Source organism: Gouania willdenowi, chromosome 13 (assembly GCF_900634775.1).
Source record: "Gouania willdenowi chromosome 13, fGouWil2.1, whole genome shotgun sequence".
Lineage (NCBI taxonomy): Eukaryota > Metazoa > Chordata > Actinopteri > Blenniiformes > Gobiesocidae > Gouania > Gouania willdenowi.
In genome coordinates, this window is record NC_041056.1 from 33,044,521 (window position 1) to 33,064,169 (window position 19,649).

At 39.8% G+C, this 19,649-nt stretch overlaps 2 protein-coding genes across 2 annotated transcripts in view; both read right to left on the reverse strand.

The window, feature by feature from the left end:
• The window catches only part of usp2a (ubiquitin specific peptidase 2a), a 133,263-nt gene that overhangs the window by 57,100 nt on the left and 56,514 nt on the right, over positions 1 to 19,649 (reverse strand). The window contains exons 3-6 of the mRNA XM_028463776.1: positions 12,678 to 12,728; positions 9,067 to 9,190; positions 7,910 to 8,021; positions 7,656 to 7,766 (exon numbers count right to left, since the gene is read on the reverse strand). Of these exons, the coding sequence (XP_028319577.1) occupies positions 7,656 to 7,766; positions 7,910 to 8,021; positions 9,067 to 9,190; positions 12,678 to 12,728 (398 nt within the window). The remainder of the gene's footprint in view (positions 1 to 7,655; positions 7,767 to 7,909; positions 8,022 to 9,066; positions 9,191 to 12,677; positions 12,729 to 19,649) is intronic.
• Positions 13,242 to 15,570, reverse strand: LOC114473964 (piggyBac transposable element-derived protein 4-like). Its single transcript, XM_028463787.1, has 2 exons — positions 14,164 to 15,570; positions 13,242 to 14,055 (listed from the first exon to the last, which is right to left on the reverse strand). Exons 1-2 carry the CDS (start codon positions 14,897 to 14,899, stop codon positions 13,400 to 13,402), a joined length of 1,392 nt encoding a protein of 463 aa, XP_028319588.1. The 5' UTR covers positions 14,900 to 15,570; the 3' UTR covers positions 13,242 to 13,399.

The window sequence follows — 19,649 nt, forward strand, 5'->3', positions numbered from 1 at the left end:
GATCAAAACAAGACTTAGTTAACTACAAATTGCTAGAGGGTCTAAATAGCAAGGATTCTATTTAGACCTAAAACTGTGAACTGAAACCAACTGTGAACTCTCTGTGGTTGAATTCCATGAAAAACCACACATCATTGTGCTGAAGAGAAATAAAAAGGGGGAGCAAAGCAAAACCAACTGAGAGAAAAATTACTGGGTTTCGACCTGACATATGACCTGTGCTGAGGAAAACACTTTGTGATTCTGGAAAGTCCTTCTCCAAGAACACATTTGATGCAACAGCAATTATACTGTATAGCTGTACTTACGGTTCTTCAACGGGGACAAGGTGAGATGTCCTGCTACTGTGCTCTGCTGGTGCTTTTTCATTCAAATTTGATGATAGCTGTGCTATTCTTATTGATGAATTCATGCTAGTTCAGTTGCCGTATTTTATCAAATCTGTTTACAAATAGATCACGAACACACCACTTTCGGCTGAGTTGGTAAAATATGATTATGGCTTCCATCCTAGTGATTTTTGCGTTACATCCTAAAATACTTTAGAAGGAAGTTACACAGTTGGATTTCTGTGTAAATTTGAATATTAGACATTTTTCCCAGGAAAACATAATTTCTGCAAGTATGGGTCACAAAATGACTTCTTATATGAAACCCTGATTGGTTTTGGGGTTTATTAGGTTAATGGATATTTGAATTTAAATTATGAACTTTAGTCACAATGAATTTTGACTGTAAACAGTGACCAAGTCAAAGATTAAATAAGAAATGATTAGACGCTCAAGGACAATGTTTAGAATACAGAGATTGATTCACTTGATATTGACTAAAATAAAAAAAAAGAAGAGCCTTTGATACTGTCAGATGGAATGACAAATTAAAAGGTTATCAAACTTTAAGTCAAATCTCCTGGTTGCAGTGGAGAGTGTATGTGCTTACATGAGATACATTTATATAGGAATAAAGTTTTTGATTTTTTTAGATTTTGTTCCCAGATTGGATAAACTTATCTGATCTTAAGCGGCCAGCTGTGAGGCTTGAGCATTGCTCTAAAATATAATGGTAGTACTACTTATAGCTATTACTCTTTATGTATGACCAGTTGGCCGTATCATTATCAGTAGAGAGGTAATGGGTTTAAAAAAAATCTTAGGAACAACACTTTGTTTAAACTTGTGTTTGTCTGCTCCATATCCCATAGTCTTATGCTGCGTTCATACCGAATGCATCACGAAATGTTCGTGTGACCAGATTACATACAAAATCAATGGATAGATGCGTCCCAGATGCGAAATATTTCCTGTGCGTCGGTGCGGTCTGGTCTGCACGTCAAGAACTTTGGCCGTGCGAGTGTGCTGCTGATTTTTCATCATATTCGCACATTCGCAGGAGGTAAAAACATTGAACTCCTGTGACTGTTTCGCATGACAAAACCCAATCAGAGTCTTTGTTGATGATGACGTCAGGACATCAACATGGACACCGGTCTGTTCACCCATTCAACCATGGAGTAGAAGCTGTGTGTGACCACCTGGAGCTGTATGACACGGCCTTAATAACCGGGACCGGACTAGGAAGGATTTAGCGTGGAGGAGAATCAGTGAGGAGGTGGTAGTAGCAGGTAAAAGTTCTCTCTGTAGTTTTCATCTTTGAAAGTCGGCACTGAGCTAAGATAGCATTAGCCGCTAATCACACCGGCTTTTTTCACTGGTGGTTTATGTTTATGAGAGACGAAAAAAGAGCGCAGCTCCTCACTTCAGCAGGCAGTGAAACTCACTGAGTTGGATGTGTTGCTGGTGGGCGGTGCTTCGCTTCAAATGTGCATAGGAAGCGAATGGAGACATTTTTTGATCCTGCGGAACGTTTCGTGCTGCAGACACGTCCGGTGCCGCAGAAGACGCATTCGGTGTGAACGCAGCATTATAACACCTCAGGCTATTTATTTTGTTTTGGTCTGCAAACCTTGGTTTGACACCAGTGAAGATAAAATAAGATAAATTAAAAAATTAAAAATTAAATAGTTAGAAGGGAGAAAACAAAATAAAGAACAAGTATACGTAAGTTTCAGGAGATAGGAGGAAACTATAGGAGTGACAGTTCTGGAAATTTGAGATAGGTCTGTTTACATCAAACTGAATAACATTATTGGGTAAAATACAGATATGATTAGAAAACAATAAAATAAAAAAAAACACCATTTATATTGAAATATTGATGAAACTACAGGAATGTTGGGATTTGTTTAAGACTTTAGTTCTGGACGGTTTCGTGTGTATGTATGGATATTCTCTTATGGATGATTGTTTTCAATCAAAGAGGGGAGATGTAAATATAAATAGTAATTGGCAATCAAGAAATAAGAACAATATCGATGAATATTCTCCATTTTACACTAGAGATTTGACAAGATGTATTACTGTGATCTAATATTATTGTCTTTGCATTTTCCTTGATAAAGTGTATTATGCAGTTTGGTAACCCTCCTTTAAGTAATAACCTGTATATATAGTTAAGTGATATCATAGACACGGAATTAAAACTGATAAATACAAGACAAAACAAGAAATTTATAAAATAATAATAGCTTTCCCATTTTATTTGGTTAATAAATGTATTCACTAAAATTGGCAAAGCATTTACTAAGTTAGTCTGATATTTGGTGGGATTTTTGTTGAACATTTTTTACAGTATGGATAAGTTTGAACATTGTCAGAAGGGTGCCATCATTTTTAAGACAGTTAATAACATACTTTGTTTTAGGTTTTTTTTCGAGACTTTGCAGCCTCGAAAGGGGTAAATATGTAGTGTATTAAAATACTTAACATTTTTATATTAAAAGGTTTATAAGCTTCTGAAGGTTAACACTTTCAACACATGTATGTCCTCAGCAGACCTGAGAGGCCTTCATTTTTGAGTAAGTGTATCATGGGAGTCCAGAGAATGAGGCCCAGTGTGTTATATCATTAATGGCTGTAGTATTTCTTACGTCTCCAGGTCATATGTCTTTTGTACCATCTGTTTTACATTTAAGCCTGAGGTGCACCAGGCACAGAGGGCCATGTAATTGAATGATTGATAGGTTGTCATTCTCTAATCTATTGCAAAGACAGCAGAACCATTCTTGAGCTAATGTTAAAGACAGAAACCAGATGTTGACATATCACGGAAGTATAAAGATACTTGCCCTTCTCGGAGGAGCACAGAGCTGCTTTCGACCCCGCACTCTCCGGACAAGCCATGGTGTCTGTATCTGACATTTTCATCATGTAATAATAAATGTTATATTTACAGTGTATCATAGAGATGTCAGCTGAGAATTATTCAACCTCTTCACATTCAACATTTGGATTTTATTAATGAGGAAAATATTCCTAATAAACCATCTGCCTTCTCTATTTCATTGCTCAAATATTGTCTTTTTTGTGTTATTTTTGTCTTTATGAAAACTATGACAATAAAAAATATTAAAACCAAAAGTCAATGAACAAATTAAATGACTATTTATAATATTTGGGTTAAGAAACGTATAAAAACTATGGACATTCTGTAAAACACTCGATTCTCACAGCACTGACAGCAGAGCCACAGCAGGGATAACTTTATCCTGGTTAGCTGTAGAGGCTAAAACACCATGGTTACTTGTCCTGGATAAACTTGGCTGGCTTTCGTTCAACTTGACTTGGGGATAAGTTTATCAAGGATAACCAATTTTTCCAGGATTTATCACCAATCCTGGTTTTGTGCAATACCCCCCAGATTGCTAGTCTTGTGAGCTTTTACTGAGATTAGAAAACAAAAATAAAGCTGCGAAATTAAAATAGAGGTGTCAAAATTTACAAGTTTTTGTCCTCCAATTTGATTAAAACAAAAAAGAAAGGATTCTAGGAAGAGTAGCCACAGTTAAACAGTGCAGTGTCTAATAGTAATCTAAATTCAACTTAATACGTTATCTACTTCATGTGTCCTAAATTAATGCACAGCTTGAATTATGGCTTTGTGGATATAAGCCGTATCTTCACCCCTCCTTTATTATACCAGTTATATTGCAAGGTATGTTTCTGTACTGTGTTTCAAATTTGTGCTCCATGTGCCCCCTTTTAACTTTGAGCACCTGCCCCTCCAAAGGTCTCTGCACGGCTCTGCTGTTGTTACTGTCCCGATCAGCTGGTGCTGCCGTCAGCTCCTCCCTGCCACAAGCACACACAGATTAGCTGTGATCCCTGCTGACTGCCGCTCTGAGCGAACTATCACTCCGCTTCCAGACTATATAATTAATTCACTTTGAATAAGCTTATCTTGGTTTACACGTCTGTTATCACTCTCTCTCTGACACCTGTGTGTGTGTATGGGGTGGACCCTGCACAGTCACGGGGATACATGAGGACAGAAAGTGATCCGTTCCTCCTCAGTATGTTTTTGGCTATAAACTGTTGCTTCTCCACCTCAGTCTGCCTTTTCCTCTTCATTTGCTGTGTAACTGTTGTGTCTAACTCTCTCATAAAGACTTGCTGGGACGTACGTCATTACACTTTTACTACCGAGGGTACCTGAACGACCCTTGACTTCAGTCAAGCAGCCAATAGTAACGCCAAAAACAGCTCATGGAGCACACGTGTTTGTAGAAAGATCTCTGATTGGCTGAAGTCTATATAAATGTCATTTTACAGAGCCAGGAGAAGGAGAATAGCTTCACTGTCATCTCAAAACACTTTGATTACAATATGCTCAAAGATTTAAAGCTTTAAACATGTTCATAAATGTAACGGACCCTGGTCGATGTCCAACGGCGGTAAAAACACTGTCGCACATTTGGATTTTATCACACTTATGACTCAAAACAAACCAAGGACCAAGGAAAATTTCTTCAAATCCTAGGCATTCTTCATCTTCACCTGCAGACCCCCTGATGACACTCTCATCATCCTCCCCAAATAACAGACACATTCTACAGAGACAACAGCAGCAGTGTTGGGAACGTTACTTTAAAAAAGTAATTAGTTATAGTTACTCACTACCTGTTCCAAAAAGTAACTGAGTTAGTAATTGAATTACTCTATAATAAAAGTAACTCAGTACCAAGGAAAGTAACTATTTGCGTTACTGTTTAAAAAAAAAAGTTGCTATTTGTCAAAGAATTCAGATTTTATAGATGCATGTGTCATGAGGTGCTTCATTAAATTTGAGTTGCTTACAACGGATGTCGACAAAGTCTTCACTCCTGGATATAATGAACACTTTACATACACGTTCTTGCCTTTGACCAGTAGTGTTTGTATCGCCTCCTTAAAAATTACGACTTTTCATCGGACTGCTCAACGCTCGCCATCTCTGCAGCTTCATCAAATTTGTAGTGTGTGTGTGTGTCGAGTGTGCAGGCACATGTGTAAAAACACTGGCTCTGATTGGCTAACATGACACATGATGCCGCCTTAGCCAATCATAATCGCTCATCTTGTTTTTAACCCACCTCCTCACTACAGCTGTGTATGTAGCCAGGGATGCTTTCGGATAAGAATTTATTCAATCAGTACATGTAATGCACCGCATTTAACGTTCAGTAATGTTAACGGCGTTGTAACGGCGTAAAAAATTATTAGTTAAATTACCCCGTTACTGAAAAAAAAAACGGAAGTACCAAACGCCATTATTTTAAACACCGTTATTCCAAACACAGTTCAGCAGTAAGTAAACAATAAACTTTACTTCTACATATGTTAAAAAACGTGAACAAAAACTCTGTTTTAACTCTGTCAGTGGTGACGCGCTTTCAGAGTGAGCTTGTGCATGCGAGGGATCGAGAACGAGCAGGGAGACAGGGAGACGTGTTTGGTAAAAAAAAAAAGTTTGTTTTTTTCCATTGGTCGAAGTTATTACAGGTTTACAGCTGCTACAGTTGACAGATTTTATTTGTTCCTTTTTCAGAGCACATAAGATCTTAATTTCTGCCAGGACATAAAGGAAATTTCAACCAAAAACTTAAAAAGCTCACCTACCCTAGCTTTAAAACTAGAAATAATTCAAATCAGTCATTTAACAGAATCAACTGAAAACCATCTTTCAAGGGATATGTTTATAACTATTCATACGACATAATTATTGATCAAGTGTTTCTGCTTTTGTCTTTTGAGTAAAGTTTATAAGTTTATATATCAATTTAGACAGATTAAGAGTAAACGTTGGGATAATTACTTTGAAGGGTGACTTAGCACAATGTGACTCATGTAATAATGTTTTCATAATGTTTACAGAAGCATAAGCACATGTGGACATAGCCCCACCATCTTGTCTTTTAACAGGAAAGTTACGACTCCCGCTTCCTTCTCCTAACCAATCAGTACTACACCTCAAATGTGTGTTTAACCAATCGGATAACCTCTTGACATGTTTATAAAAGGCCTCGCTCCCTTATCACAGGCTCTCTCTGGTGCTTTTGTCCTCTCTCATCCAGTCCTCTACTGTGCTTCTTGTCCCTGCTCCTCTTGCCTCTGTCTTCAGAACAATCAGAAGTTTTTCAGTTGAGTTATGCAGAATTTTTGAGAAATTATTTTCAAGGACTAACCTTAGTTTTATCTCCATTTTTTAATTAGCCAAGCAGTTTTTCCCTTTTTGGAGTCATTCCTTTTTATAGCTTTCAATGAGGAACCTTGAAACAAACTCTCGCATCTTTGATTTGAGAATTTGGTTGGTTAAATCTTCCCATCAAAGCTCAGGAGTTAGTGCCGTGCAAGGAGGTCCAGAACCGAAACCCACCCAGGCAGACGGTATCCAAACGAGCCCGTACAGTGAATGAGCAGAAAACATACTCGGAAAAGCGCCAGGAAAAGTTTTTTTCCCCACTCACTGCTGGTTACACAACGGAGCTGTCGTGAAAGCGCCTATTCGAGGAAGGGTAAAAACCGCACGCACACACAATTCTGGTAAAAAGGTGGTTTATAACATAACAAATTCTCACAATCAAATATTCTAGATTCATAGTCCATAATTTTAATTTTGTTAAAGTTTTATTATTTCATTACTTGGATTTCATACAATGGATCATGTGCTCCTGCTTTTTGGTCCCGTATTGGCTTTCTTTGTCTGCCTAAGACAGTTAAGTTTTTGGAGCTCTTTGGTCCTTAGTGCCCCACTGCCTTCAGACTCTTTCCAGTCTCGGGGCGGTTCTTTCTGGGATTTAGACATCCACTGATTCTTTTATACCGGTGACAACACTGCCTGTCGACATCAGCTCCCTCCTTCTTCTTCGGATTAGCAATCAACATTACCAACTGTCAACCTTTTTGGCCTCCCCGCCACTCCGCGCTGGGACATCGTGCCCAACACCCACAGAGGCTATAGCGGAAACTTGTAAGGTAAAACTAATGCACACAGCTTCAAATTAAAGCTTGATGATCAGGCCTTTATCCGGGGCTTTTTCAAAACTGTACACAGAAGAGCTCTATAACTACGAACAAAGATTTATTGAATAGAGTAGAAACAAAACAGAATTGTGTCTTTAAATCAGATTCAACAAAGCTGCATTTGCCATTCGTAAGGGTTCTATTATTAGGCTCATGAAGAAGAAGCAACTTTACTGTCTAAAGAAACTGTTGCTTTACTGATGGTGGGCCTGGGAGCAGAAATCCTTCACACATTATCCTGCAAACCTCTTCACTTACGTTAGGTAATCAAAGTCATCCACGGTGCCTCTGGGCCTGACTGTGACCCTATTGACCTCGTTGTGCAGGCCGTCCAATAGGAAGCGCAGGAACTCCTGAGCGTCCTGTTGGCTGCAGGAAACAAAACTATTGGAAAATAGTGTTTCTGGTATAGATTATTTCATCCTACTATCTGTATTAAAATAGTAGAAATAGTAGGAAAGCAAAGATCAGTTCAATAGTGTACAGCAAAGACAAAGATAAATGAAACTCACTTGTATCCAACAAATCTGGGGGCATATCTTTGAATCTGGGTTTTAAATTCAGACGGGCTGACTGCATCACTGCTGGATGACGTCCACATAGTTTGCATCAGCTGAGCAAATTCTGTTGACACACACATACTCGTTTTCTTTACATGCACAAACCAATATATAATTTACAACAGGAACTGTGATGATAGGGCTACAAATGGAAGATGTGGATTCATAATGAACCTTTGATATCTAAAGATAGTGTCATCATCACTGGCAGGGTAAGCAGAGATTGTTCTGCAACTGCATGAAAATACAAGCCACAGAAGGTGGGGGCATGACAAATATTGAGGAGGAGTATTTTTGGGATTTTTTGCACGCAAGTCTCAACTATAATCCATCTCCAATATCAGCGTTGGAGGTGAGCTTCTTACTGTTGCTTGAAACCTAAGTACACTTAGGTCACAGATAGTACAAGAAATATGATGCAGCAGAGAGACTGCAAACTTTTGCACCTGTTCCCTGCACTGCGCACCGTCAGTTCTGTCCATGGGGAATCAGCATAACAACGTGTTTGACAATGTCTTAGCTAAGTGCATGCTCTGTTAGCTGGTTAAAAACACAAAGATGATTTTTCATCATGCTGCTATGACTTTGTAGTTTGTCTCAGATCTAGGAGTCATCTAGTTTAGCACTGACTTAGCAGTGGCTACAAATGGCTTTAATTCAAGTTAAGATTTCCAATGATAAAAAAAAACCAAAATAAACAATAAATATCTGCTTCCTTGTAAAGGAAATACTTTGAACAAACACTAAATCTTTGTTGTTGTTTAGCACAATACATTTCCTGGAATAAAGTGTTTATACAGTACATTCCATTATATTCCTGTGACATAACACACAGATTCAGAAAAAAAATACAATCCATCCTGATTAACTCAGAAAAATCATGTCGTTAATAATGACATTTTTTAAAAATTATTTGACAACACAAGAAAACACATTTTCTTACTCAGATTTAACACAATTATTGAAATGTAATTTCTTCAGGAAGCAAAACATGCTCTGTGAGATACTGACCTTTCATCAAGATCAATAGGGAATGCGGTTGTGACTTGCTGCAACTGTAAGGAGTGTTTGTTTTGGACTATGGCAAGCCAGTGTGTAGTGTCACTCACCTTCCATAAGGGCTGTGTTTGTGCGGCTGTTGTTGTTAAGGTCTCTGCGGTGAGAGTTGTGCAAACAGTAGTCACGCAGGTTGTGTGTGTTGCTGAGACACTGCAGGATACTGTTCATAAAACACTATCAGAAAAACAAAGACGTTTGAATCACCCCAAAAATATGTAAACTTCCAAACTTCCTGTAAAGCCATTTCTATCAAATTTCTTTCAATTAATATTTGTTGTATAAAGTGAAATGCAACTCAGAATAATATTAATAAGCATGACACAAATGTGAGCATTATGTAGCAACTCACCGCTCATAATGTAATAACAGCTCGTAATGTAATACCTTAAATATAATAAAAGCTCATAATGTAATGATCAGCTCATAATGTAATAAAATAATTAGCGCATAATGTTATAACGTCTTTGCGCATAATGTAACAATGTAACAATCTTTTACTTCATGAATAACAATGCCTTTTGCTTTATTTGTATCTTTATTTTCTAGGTAAATAATGATTTTTTTTTTCACAATATGAAAAATGATATGTGAGCTGCAGTGACGTGTAGTCAGGGTAGGCCAGGTAGGCAGTGCCTACCCAAGGGTGAATTGATTATTTGTTTTCATTAAAATATATTTATAAATGATTTATTTTTCAATTTCTGATAGCCTACAGTACCTATAAGTTTGAGTGTCAGCATTTTGTGCGTTTCATAGACCAAATGACTAAACAGCGCTATTTCCTGGTACAGCTGCACAGTCTCACTCCACTGTAAGGCAGGAGGAGGCCACACCCTGTTCCAAAAGCACAATGCTGCTCTGCCTCTGGCCCCATAGTGTGTTTTTTTTGTGTTTGTGCATGCACAGTCAGTTCCCCAAGATGAAAACCATTTACGTAAAATGGCAGCTCTCTACGCTGCCTTTGGACGTAACCGTGCAATGCTAAATGCTATACGTAATTTCACAGTGCATTAGTGAATTGATCCAGCTGCCGCTGCTACGTTCTCTAGCTAGTGGGCGGGATAAAACTACAGGCAGGATGACAGCGCTTGAGACTGTCATCCTGCCTGTAGGATATTTTGAGGAAAAACGACAGCTTTTAAAAGATGGGAGACAAACACCTGAGCTACCAGACCTTCAGCAAAAGGAAGGTCAGAACATTGTTGGTGCTTTCCACAGTGAATGGTACAAAAGGAAGGATTGGCTTTGTGGATGCTCCTCACTCTCTTTTTAGGAGAGTATGGAGGCTATATTTAATAATAGTTTATGTTTCTTATTGGTGTTTTACGATGTTGATTTTGTTTGATTAACGCTTGCCAACAGAAACATATGAAATTGCCATTGGTGGTCTCAATTTTCAACGTGCCTACCCAACCCTAGTGGTCACGGCACATCACTGGTAATGGCTAATAATGTTATAAGCTCTTACATTATGTGCACATCTTTTTGCATTATGTGTCATTATGAGCCAATTAATACAATTTAAACTTTCATTACTTTTACATGTACATTGTGAGCCATTATTACATCATGGGGCAGATTCACTAAGATCTGAAATAAAGGGTAATAAACCACGTGCGTCCCTAAATCCTTTGGTGGCGCTGTTTCCTCACCTGCTGTGGGGAATCCACTAAGATTGCAGCGCAAATTGGTGAGCATGTAGACGTGGTGCATATTGCCCTATTTAAATGAACATTTTGCTCATTTAATGTGAAGAGGTAAGTGCACAAAAGCACAAAATGACAACTGAAGAAGTTAAATTGCAGGCAGGTGGGCTTCTCTATCTGTTGCACAAACACTCTGTAATGTAGAAAACCCTAATCCTAATGTTTTTGTTTTGTTTTGAGTTACAGCAGCAACAGAGAAATCAGTCAGCAGCACTTGAAGATGCTCTACTGAGCTGTGGGCATGTGGTCATTATAATTAAAAAAAAATTTTTTTCATATGTTATATTGTTTGTCAATTTTATTTGTTTGCCGTGATTTATTGCAGTTCCATTGCATGTTTTGCTTGCTGTGTTGTTGTTGAAACCTTTTTTTTTTTTAGTTAATTAGTGCAGGCCAACCCACTACCACTACCTTTTGGACAATTGGCTAAGCATGTCTACTGACAATTGAAGCAGCTGTGCAGGACCGGAAGCGGCTCACACGAGGGATTAAAAGGAAAATGGGCAGTGTGTGAGAGACGGCAGAGGCAAGACGATACCAGCGTGTGGTGGGCAGCGTCCATTGTTAGATGTGCTGTATTCAGTCTGTCTACGCAGTGGCGGAAAGAGGTTGAGCGGTGCCAGGACCGGAACCAAGTCGGAGCGTGGAGCACGGGGATGCGGGGAATGGTGTGACACTCAACCCCTGTTTACTGTATACTGGGGGGTCAGGATTCGAGCGCCGTGAGTCTCAGACCTGAAGAGGGACACGCAGAGCCAGAGCCATTTCTCCCCCACTGGCAGATGTGCTGTGTCCGCTAGGGCCGGATCTACGCGGCAGCAGAACAAGGACGGAACAGCGGAACCAGGACTCGAGGCTTGGAGCCCGGAGTAGCACGGTGGCGGCAGTGGTTGAGCGGCAGCGTCTCCCTGGCCGATCGATGGACACTGCAGAGCCTCTTCCTCCCTCCTGCCCAGGCTCAGTTCTCATCCTCCTTTTTATCCTTTGCACTGTAGACAGTTTTTCTTAGAATTAGGTTTATTTTCAGACAACCCATGTTGTATTTTAAACAATTTGTTATAATAAATCAATCAAACTATTAATCTTGGATTCACTGCTCACTCCTTTGGTATCGAACCTGTTTTGTATAATCGGGTCCTAGTCCCTGCACTAGGTGGCGTTGTTGGCATTCAACAGTTATAATTCATTAAACATCAACAAACTTTAATACACCACCCGGCCACAGAGCATTACCCAGCAGGTCTGAGCTACTGAGTAGCGCTCAGAGGGGAACCTTGAAAGTTATTCAGCTGGTCAGCTGATTCTGGCCTGACGCTCCTTGCCATCAATGCACCACGAGAGTTTGACGGTCAAAACAGGGAGAGTAAGACACAGGTGTGTCCGGTGCAGAGCATCCTCTCTGTACTGCAGCATGCCACACCGGACTCCACACGATCTGCCTCGGGTGTTCAGCTGTTTCTCTCCCTCACACACACTTTACGCTGCATTTTCATTCAGTAGCTGTTAATATTGACTATTGCTTTATTTAATTTATTTTCTTATACTAGAAAGGTTAACTGGAGAGCAGTCCTCACTCCCTGGTGTTTGTACACATTTTAATAACTTTTAGTGAATTCGTCCTTATGAGTTGCTACATATGCTAGAGCTGTTTGTTTCCCACAATGTTCACTGATGTGTCAACATGCCAGGAACACTTTGTTATGATGAAACTAGCTAGAGTTCTCTTATTCCACAGTTCACACTTTCATGTTTTAGCATACACACCTACAATCATGCACACACATGGGAGCCGTCTTGGTGCTTGTTGCTTGGCAGATACAAGGTCTGACCACTGCTCCTGTGTACTCAGATTTAACTGCCTTCAGTGCAATGCGGACATGATTTAATCAACCTTAATCAAGAAACTGTTGAGACCCCAGAGGTGCATGTGCAGGCACACAGGCTACTGTACTCACAGTGTTTCCTAAGTTCTTCAGTCCCACCAGGCCCCAGGCACTCTTTGAATTCTGTCGAGAAAAGACAACATTTTTTGATTTAACCCTCCTGTTGTCCTCATTTTCTGTATACATCCTGTGTCCTCCGGGTCAAAATGACCCGTCTTCACTAAACCCCCAATATAAGCAGCTTAATTGAATTTAAACACCAAATTTCATCTTGCTTGAAGAAAGAACTTGTCATTCACCACACAATGTGTGAGTTTTCCCTCATCGCTTGTATTTCTATAGCTTAAGAAAAGAAAAAAAAATGTGCAAAAAGGAGTTTTGAATGCATTTTTATTCATCCCAATGACTCATTTTCTTTCTCCAGTGAACAATTTAAGACAATGTACAATACAAAAACATGAAAAATAACATAACCCATTCGACTAATTAGCACGTGTAGGGCAGTATGCAAGTGCACAGCCTTTGCAGATATATTTCTTACACCTGCAGCACACAGTATGTGTTTTACAGTCCTTCTTTTGAGGGCAGAACTGACATCTCTTCCTCTTACTTGCCCTAGCTGGGGAAGTGGCTGTGGTAGCTGGATCCTCAGGTTGATCAGGAGCTCCTGCACTCTGAATAGCTTTCACAACTGCTGCTGAGGCTTCTGTGCGGTGGACATGCTTCCTTCTTTCAATGAGTGGAATTACAAGTGCCTTTCCTAGTTGCTCCAGGAACACCCTCCTCTTGTTCTGCTAACGAGACATCCAGGTCGGGTTGATCTCTCTCCAAATCACAAAGGCATTGTAGGAGGAAACATCAATGATGTTGTGGAAGATGACCAGGGGCCAGCGGGCAGTCATACTTCTGCAGCTGTATGTTCCAATCACCTTATCTAGGTTGTCCACACCTCCTTTGTTGCGGTTGTAGTCTAGGATGATGACTGGCTTCCTATCCTCACGATCGCTAATGTCAACCTCTGCGTGCAGTGTGCTCAGAAGAACTACATTCTTGTTTTTCTTTGGGAGGTAAGAAACCAGGGTGGTGGTGGGCGTGAAGGCAAACTTTGTTGAGAAGACCTCTGTCTCCTTTGACGCAAGCAGTGCAGGTGGGAGCTCAGGCTTGTTCTTTCGAACTGTACCAACCATCGTGATCTTCCTCTTCAGGAGCTGCTGTCCGAGTTCAGAAGAGGTGAAGAAATTGTCACATGTCACATTGTGACCCCTCAGTCCCTCTGTCACATCAAGCACAACTTGCATCCCCTGGTTCTTCTCTGGGCATCCACTGGTCGGCTTCCCGGTATAGACTTGCATTTTCCAAGCATAGCTTGATTTGGCATCGCAAGCCACCCATGACTTGATCCCATATTTTGCTGGCTTGCTGGGCATATACTGCCGGAAAGGACAACAACCTTTGGACAGAACACATTAGCATCAGTGATTAGTATCAGTGTCACAGAAAACAGTCAAACAAATCAATAGTGAAAATCACTTTTATTATAAATATGAAAATAGATTACCTCTAAATGTAACCAGTTGCTGATCCACTGTTACGTCAGGCCCTGGATTGTAGCGGTAGGGCAGCCGCTCCACCCACTTGTCCCAGACCTCTCTTATAGCTGCAAGTTTGTCTGTCACACGTCTTGCTGGTCTTGACTCACGGTCATCAAATCGTAGCAGTCTTGAGTAGGTGTGAAAGAGTTTGAGTGGCATTGTGGCTCGGAAAATTGGCCTTCCACTCTCTGCATCCCATAGACTAGCTGCAGCCTCACCTCGGGACCTGTATACACCGGCTAAGATTAGCAGCCCTAAGTAGGCCTGCAGGTCAGTCTCATCCATCTTTTTCCAGCTGTCTCCATATTTGTGAAAACCCTCCAGATTTGTCATCTCCAGGATTATTTTTTCTATTGCAGGTGTGATAAACAGGTAGAATGTAGAGACAATGTCATGGGCATGAGAAACGGCATACCTTGTGGGTCCTGGAGTCATCTTTATGACGTTTTGTTCTGCATGCCTGCCGTGTTGGTCATATGCTGCTGAGGACCATGTTATTTTGCCATTTTTTGAAAGGAAAGTCTCTCTTTCAGCTTCAGGGTTTTCTTCCTCTGAAGATGATTCATCATGCTCTGGGTTATATTCCTCCCCATCTTCTTCTTCTGATACATCCTCCACTTCCTCTTCTGAATCAGAGTTGTCTTGCTGGACATCTGAAAAAATCAGCTCTAGAGCCTCTCCAACGTTATAACGCACACTCATGGCTTCAGCACAGACAGAATTCGGGGTCGTGTCATCTGCAGCACCTTTATAACTTTCTGGAAATCCACAGAAAAAGAGCGCTGCAGTCTGCGAGAACGCCTTTGTGTTGTTGACGTCTGCTACTATCTTGTTCACGTTTACTACTAATTGATCTGAGACTGATCAAAGGCACAGCGGTCCGCGAGAAGCCCACCTGATTTGTCTTCTTTACTTCTGCTACTGATTGGAGACACAACTAAAACATTGTAACATTCTGTGGTGTGTAAATAACTCTGAGACCTTGATTTCAACTCTTTTTGCCTCATGGGTCATTTTGACCCGAAGACCACCTTTGTACCTTTTTTTGTACAGCTTACATGGAAATGTGAATAAAAGCTACATTTCACTTTCTCTACTGTTGGTGCCAATCTAGGAAAAGTCATAAAATTTCAAGTTAAAAAAACATCGTTTAGGGGATTTTTTTTTTTGGTTTTTAACACAGTGGCGGGTCATTTTGACCATAGGACAACAGGAGGGTTAAGAAGAAGAGTGGCATTGGATATTTTTTGAAGTTTTTACTTCAAGAGATCAATAAAAATATTTTTTTATCTAAATAATGTATTGACTTTAGCATTATTATGTATAGCAAAGATGTTTTTTTTAAAACATGTTCTTAAAAAACAAATAAACAAACAAACAGGGTGATATTGTTACATATCAACTGAGTAACCTTTGCCTTTTAATCTAGCTTTTAGATTTTCCAAAGTTTCTAAAATTAATCTACTGTATAAACAATACAGAATTCACAAAATCAATGTTATGAGGAGCACTTCTAGTCAAAAATGTCAAAAACGTTATGTTAAACTGCAATTTTTAAAAAAACAAAACATTTATGATTATAGTTTTACAAACCAAGTGGACCATGAGCTGGTTTTGGCATTACTATTGGCTGCTCGACAAAAGTCTAAGCGCATTCACAACCTGTAGGTTGAAGGTGCAATGGCAGACTGTCCAACAGAAAAAGTCTCGGTTGTGTCTTATACCCTTTCTCAGTTTCTCTCTTTGGCTTGCTTTTTCATGTAAGTCGTTCTGTCTTATACCATATCTTGGTATAAGACACAACAGCTTACATGGCAAAGCGAGCCAAAAACAGATGTGTGCGTTTACAATGATGTGGGTGAACGATAGGGAAACAGGAAGTAAGTCATGTTCAAAACAGGGAACGGAGGAGCGTGGTTGTTTCCATACCGGTCTCACAGATTCTACACTTTAAATGGTTAAAAAGAAAAAACAATCAAGGCCAGCGTCATCCTTTACATAACATTTTTACTTGTCATTTGATGATGAAGAGAGATTTTTTTAGCAAACTTATCGGTCTCCATTCGCTCACTGCGCATGAACATGTCATCAAGGCGTAGGTGTCACACGATGTCTTGGAAGCGATCACATCCTACAACCCTGGTCGACACATCACTATTCATGAACAGCTTTTCCACTCAAAGACTCGCTGCTGTTTCCTGCAGTACATTGCAACAAAACCTGACAAGTTTCTGGATCAAATTTTGGGCGGCTTGCGACTTGAAATCCAAGTACATCTGCAATATCCTCCCATATCTTGGCAAGGACCCCAGTCGTCCTAGTGGGGAGAGACTATCAGAGAGTGTAGTGATGAGGCTGATGGAACCATTCGTGAACAAGGGCCGAACTGTCACCACCGAAAATTTCTTTACATCGCTGTCACTTGCACAATGACTGCTTAGCCAGAAAACCACCAACCTTAGCACAGTTAAAAAGATTCGCAGAGAAATTCTTCTGTCAACTAGACAGACGGGCTGCATTCAATTCACCACTCAGGTATGTTGCAGGTCTTTTTTCATCAACGCCTGTGTGTCATTGTGTGTGCTGTGAAAATAACAATTTAACTTATTTATTAGGTATTTTCAACCACAGGTGCCACGCTGACAGTGTATGCGTCCAAACGGAAGAAGACCGTCTACGTTCTCAGCAGCATGCACAGCATGGTTGAGACTGAGGATACCACCAAAAGGAACCCAAACACCATCACCCAATACAACACCACAAAGTGCGGCGTAGATGTGATGGACCAGATGGTGCGGGAGTACAGTGTGTGTGCACAAGAACACGGCGATGGGCAGTCGCAGTGTTCTACAACATGATTGACATGGCAGCACTGAATGCATATGTGCTTTATCAAACATGCACCGGGAGGCAGGAGAGACAGATAGACTTCCTGTTGGAGCTTGCAACAGAGTTGGCTAACTATCATGTGGGTGCGAAGAAGGCATGCAAGGAGCAACTGCTTCAGCAACAACCTCCCACACCTGGTCCTGGGAAAAGGGCTAAGTGTCAGGTCAACCATCGATGCAAGAAAAAATGTGCCACTGTACGATGTGTTGACTGCTACAAATACACATGTGGCAAATGTAGAAAGAACATACCATGGCAGTGCCAGGTATGTTGCGACCAATGCTGAGTGAGGGAGTGAGTGCTGAAATGACACACACACACTCCTAATAATGCATACTTTTTTAAAATTGTAAATATTTGTTTTATTACTTGTATTTTGTAGTATTTTCCTGCTTTCCTAAACTATGATAAAAACAAACAAAAAACTAATCTCAGTTGTTCTTTTGTATATTTCTCATGTCACACAGTCCTCATCAATAAACCTCAGCAAGAACTCAAAAAAAAAGTGGCTCCCCCTCCTGTGGTGCCTTGTTTACATAAAAAAAGTGTCTGTTTGCAGCTTAGGAGAAGGTGTTAGGTAAAAACCATTCTGTGGGCTCCATCTACCTATAAAAGCAAGGAAAGGATGGTCTGTGTGTGTGTGTGTGCGTGCGTGTGGAGCAAATATCTCCCCAACGCGGTGCGAGTTCAACCTGAAACTTGGTTAACAAGTTCCAAATACCCTGAGTGTGTGTATCTATCTGTCATTTTGGAGAAATTTGGTCATTTCAAAATGTTTTTTTTAATTTTATTTCACTTCTGGACGACTCCGAAATGAAACTTATTGAACTTTTGACCTCAGGGTGTGAGGGGGCGATAGCGCACAACCTATATCTATTTCACTGCATAGCTCACTTCCGGTGCGTGCATGAGCTCCCGACTTCTCTTTTCTCTTTTGAGGAAAAATACTTTTTTACTGTTCTTTATTTGGTGATGACATTTCGAAACGTTTATTTTAATGTTAGTTTGACCGTACGCTATTCAGACCGGACAGACCTCACCCGGAAGTTATTGACGGCAATGGCTGCTGTGTTGAAAGCTGCACATTTCTCAGCAGCGTGTGTGTGAGAGAGAACCAACGGAGATTTGTGTCCAAGGTGGAGAGTCACACACACACACACACACACAGATCAGGTGCGCTTCACTATCGATCACCGTCCACGTGTGTGTGTGTGTAACGAACCACCATTTAGTCCGGTTACAGTCTGTGTCACGACACCCGTCCATTGTGTGGTAGTGATCGTAGTTATTGCGTCTCTTTTAACAACCTGCGACAGATTATGTAATAGATAACGCACGGAGATGGCTGGCTGGCGCGCGCACACACACACACACACACACACACACACACACACACACACACACACACACACACACACACACACACACACACACACAGTATTTCTAATAAAAATGTACTAAATGAGTAAAATAAAACTAAAAACTGAACAATATTTATACAAAAAATACACAAAACGACAACAGAAATGCATTAAAATATACAAAAAGGCTCCAGAAAAAAAAAAAAACATATGAAAATGACTCAAAATACAAAAAACTAAATATGTATACAAAAATACACAAAATAACAACAGAAATGCACAAAACCACACTAAAAAAGATACAAAAATACACAAAAAGATTCCAGAATCAAACTGCAATGGCAACAAAAAACAATAATTATACAAAAAATGCACAAAAAGACAACAAAGATACAAAAAGACAACAAAGATACAAAAATACACATAATGACTCCAAAAACATACATTACAGAAAAATACATCAAACAAAAAAAAATATAAAAATGAGTAACAAAAACACTAATTGTACAAAAAATGGACAAAAACACAACAGATAGATACAAAAATACGCAATTATACCCCTTATGCTCCCACATGAATGCATACTTCCGACGGGCACTGTACTAGTAGGTATAAATATAAAATGACCCATCAATGGGACTTCTAGTGTTAGGGGTTTGAGATGCTGTTCTGAATCTATTAACACATCATATATTATGTGCTGAATGAATTTGAACATTTTTGTGTTGGACAATCCCATTTTTGTGGCCCCCACAAAAATGGTCAAAGTTGCCCATCCCTGGTAGAAAAGTATGTCCCTGGAATTACTGAAGAAAAAGAGGCAGAAACTTTTTACAGGTAAAATCTTTGAGAACGATCGATATTTATTGCGTGAAAAATGTTTCCAGATGTTAAAAAATGTGGCAACATATGTATTTCAGAAATCCAGAATAATTCATTTGAGAAGTTATGCCCCCATTTTTTGCAGCAGTAAATTACATTATATAAGTGGTTACACAATTTGGTTGGAGGAAAATACATTCAAAGAATATCTGGTGGATAAAAAACTTATTATTCTCTCTGAAGAGAAGGATAATACATAATGACTACAAAACAGGAAGAAATAAATGAATGCTAACAATGCTCTTAATTTGTTGAGTTTCATTGATAATATTTTAAGTTGTGGTGCTTTCTCTTATTAAATAAATTGTCTCAGCTGGAGT

Coding starts and splice junctions, on each gene's coding strand:
- LOC114473964 (XM_028463787.1), bottom strand. CDS start 14,899: ATGAGTGTGCGTTATAACGTTGGAGAGGCTCTAGAGCTGATTTTTTCA. Junction 14,056..14,163: donor GCAACTGGTTACATTTAGAG/GTAATCTATTTT, acceptor TTCTGTCCAAAG/GTTGTTGTCCTTTCCGGCAG.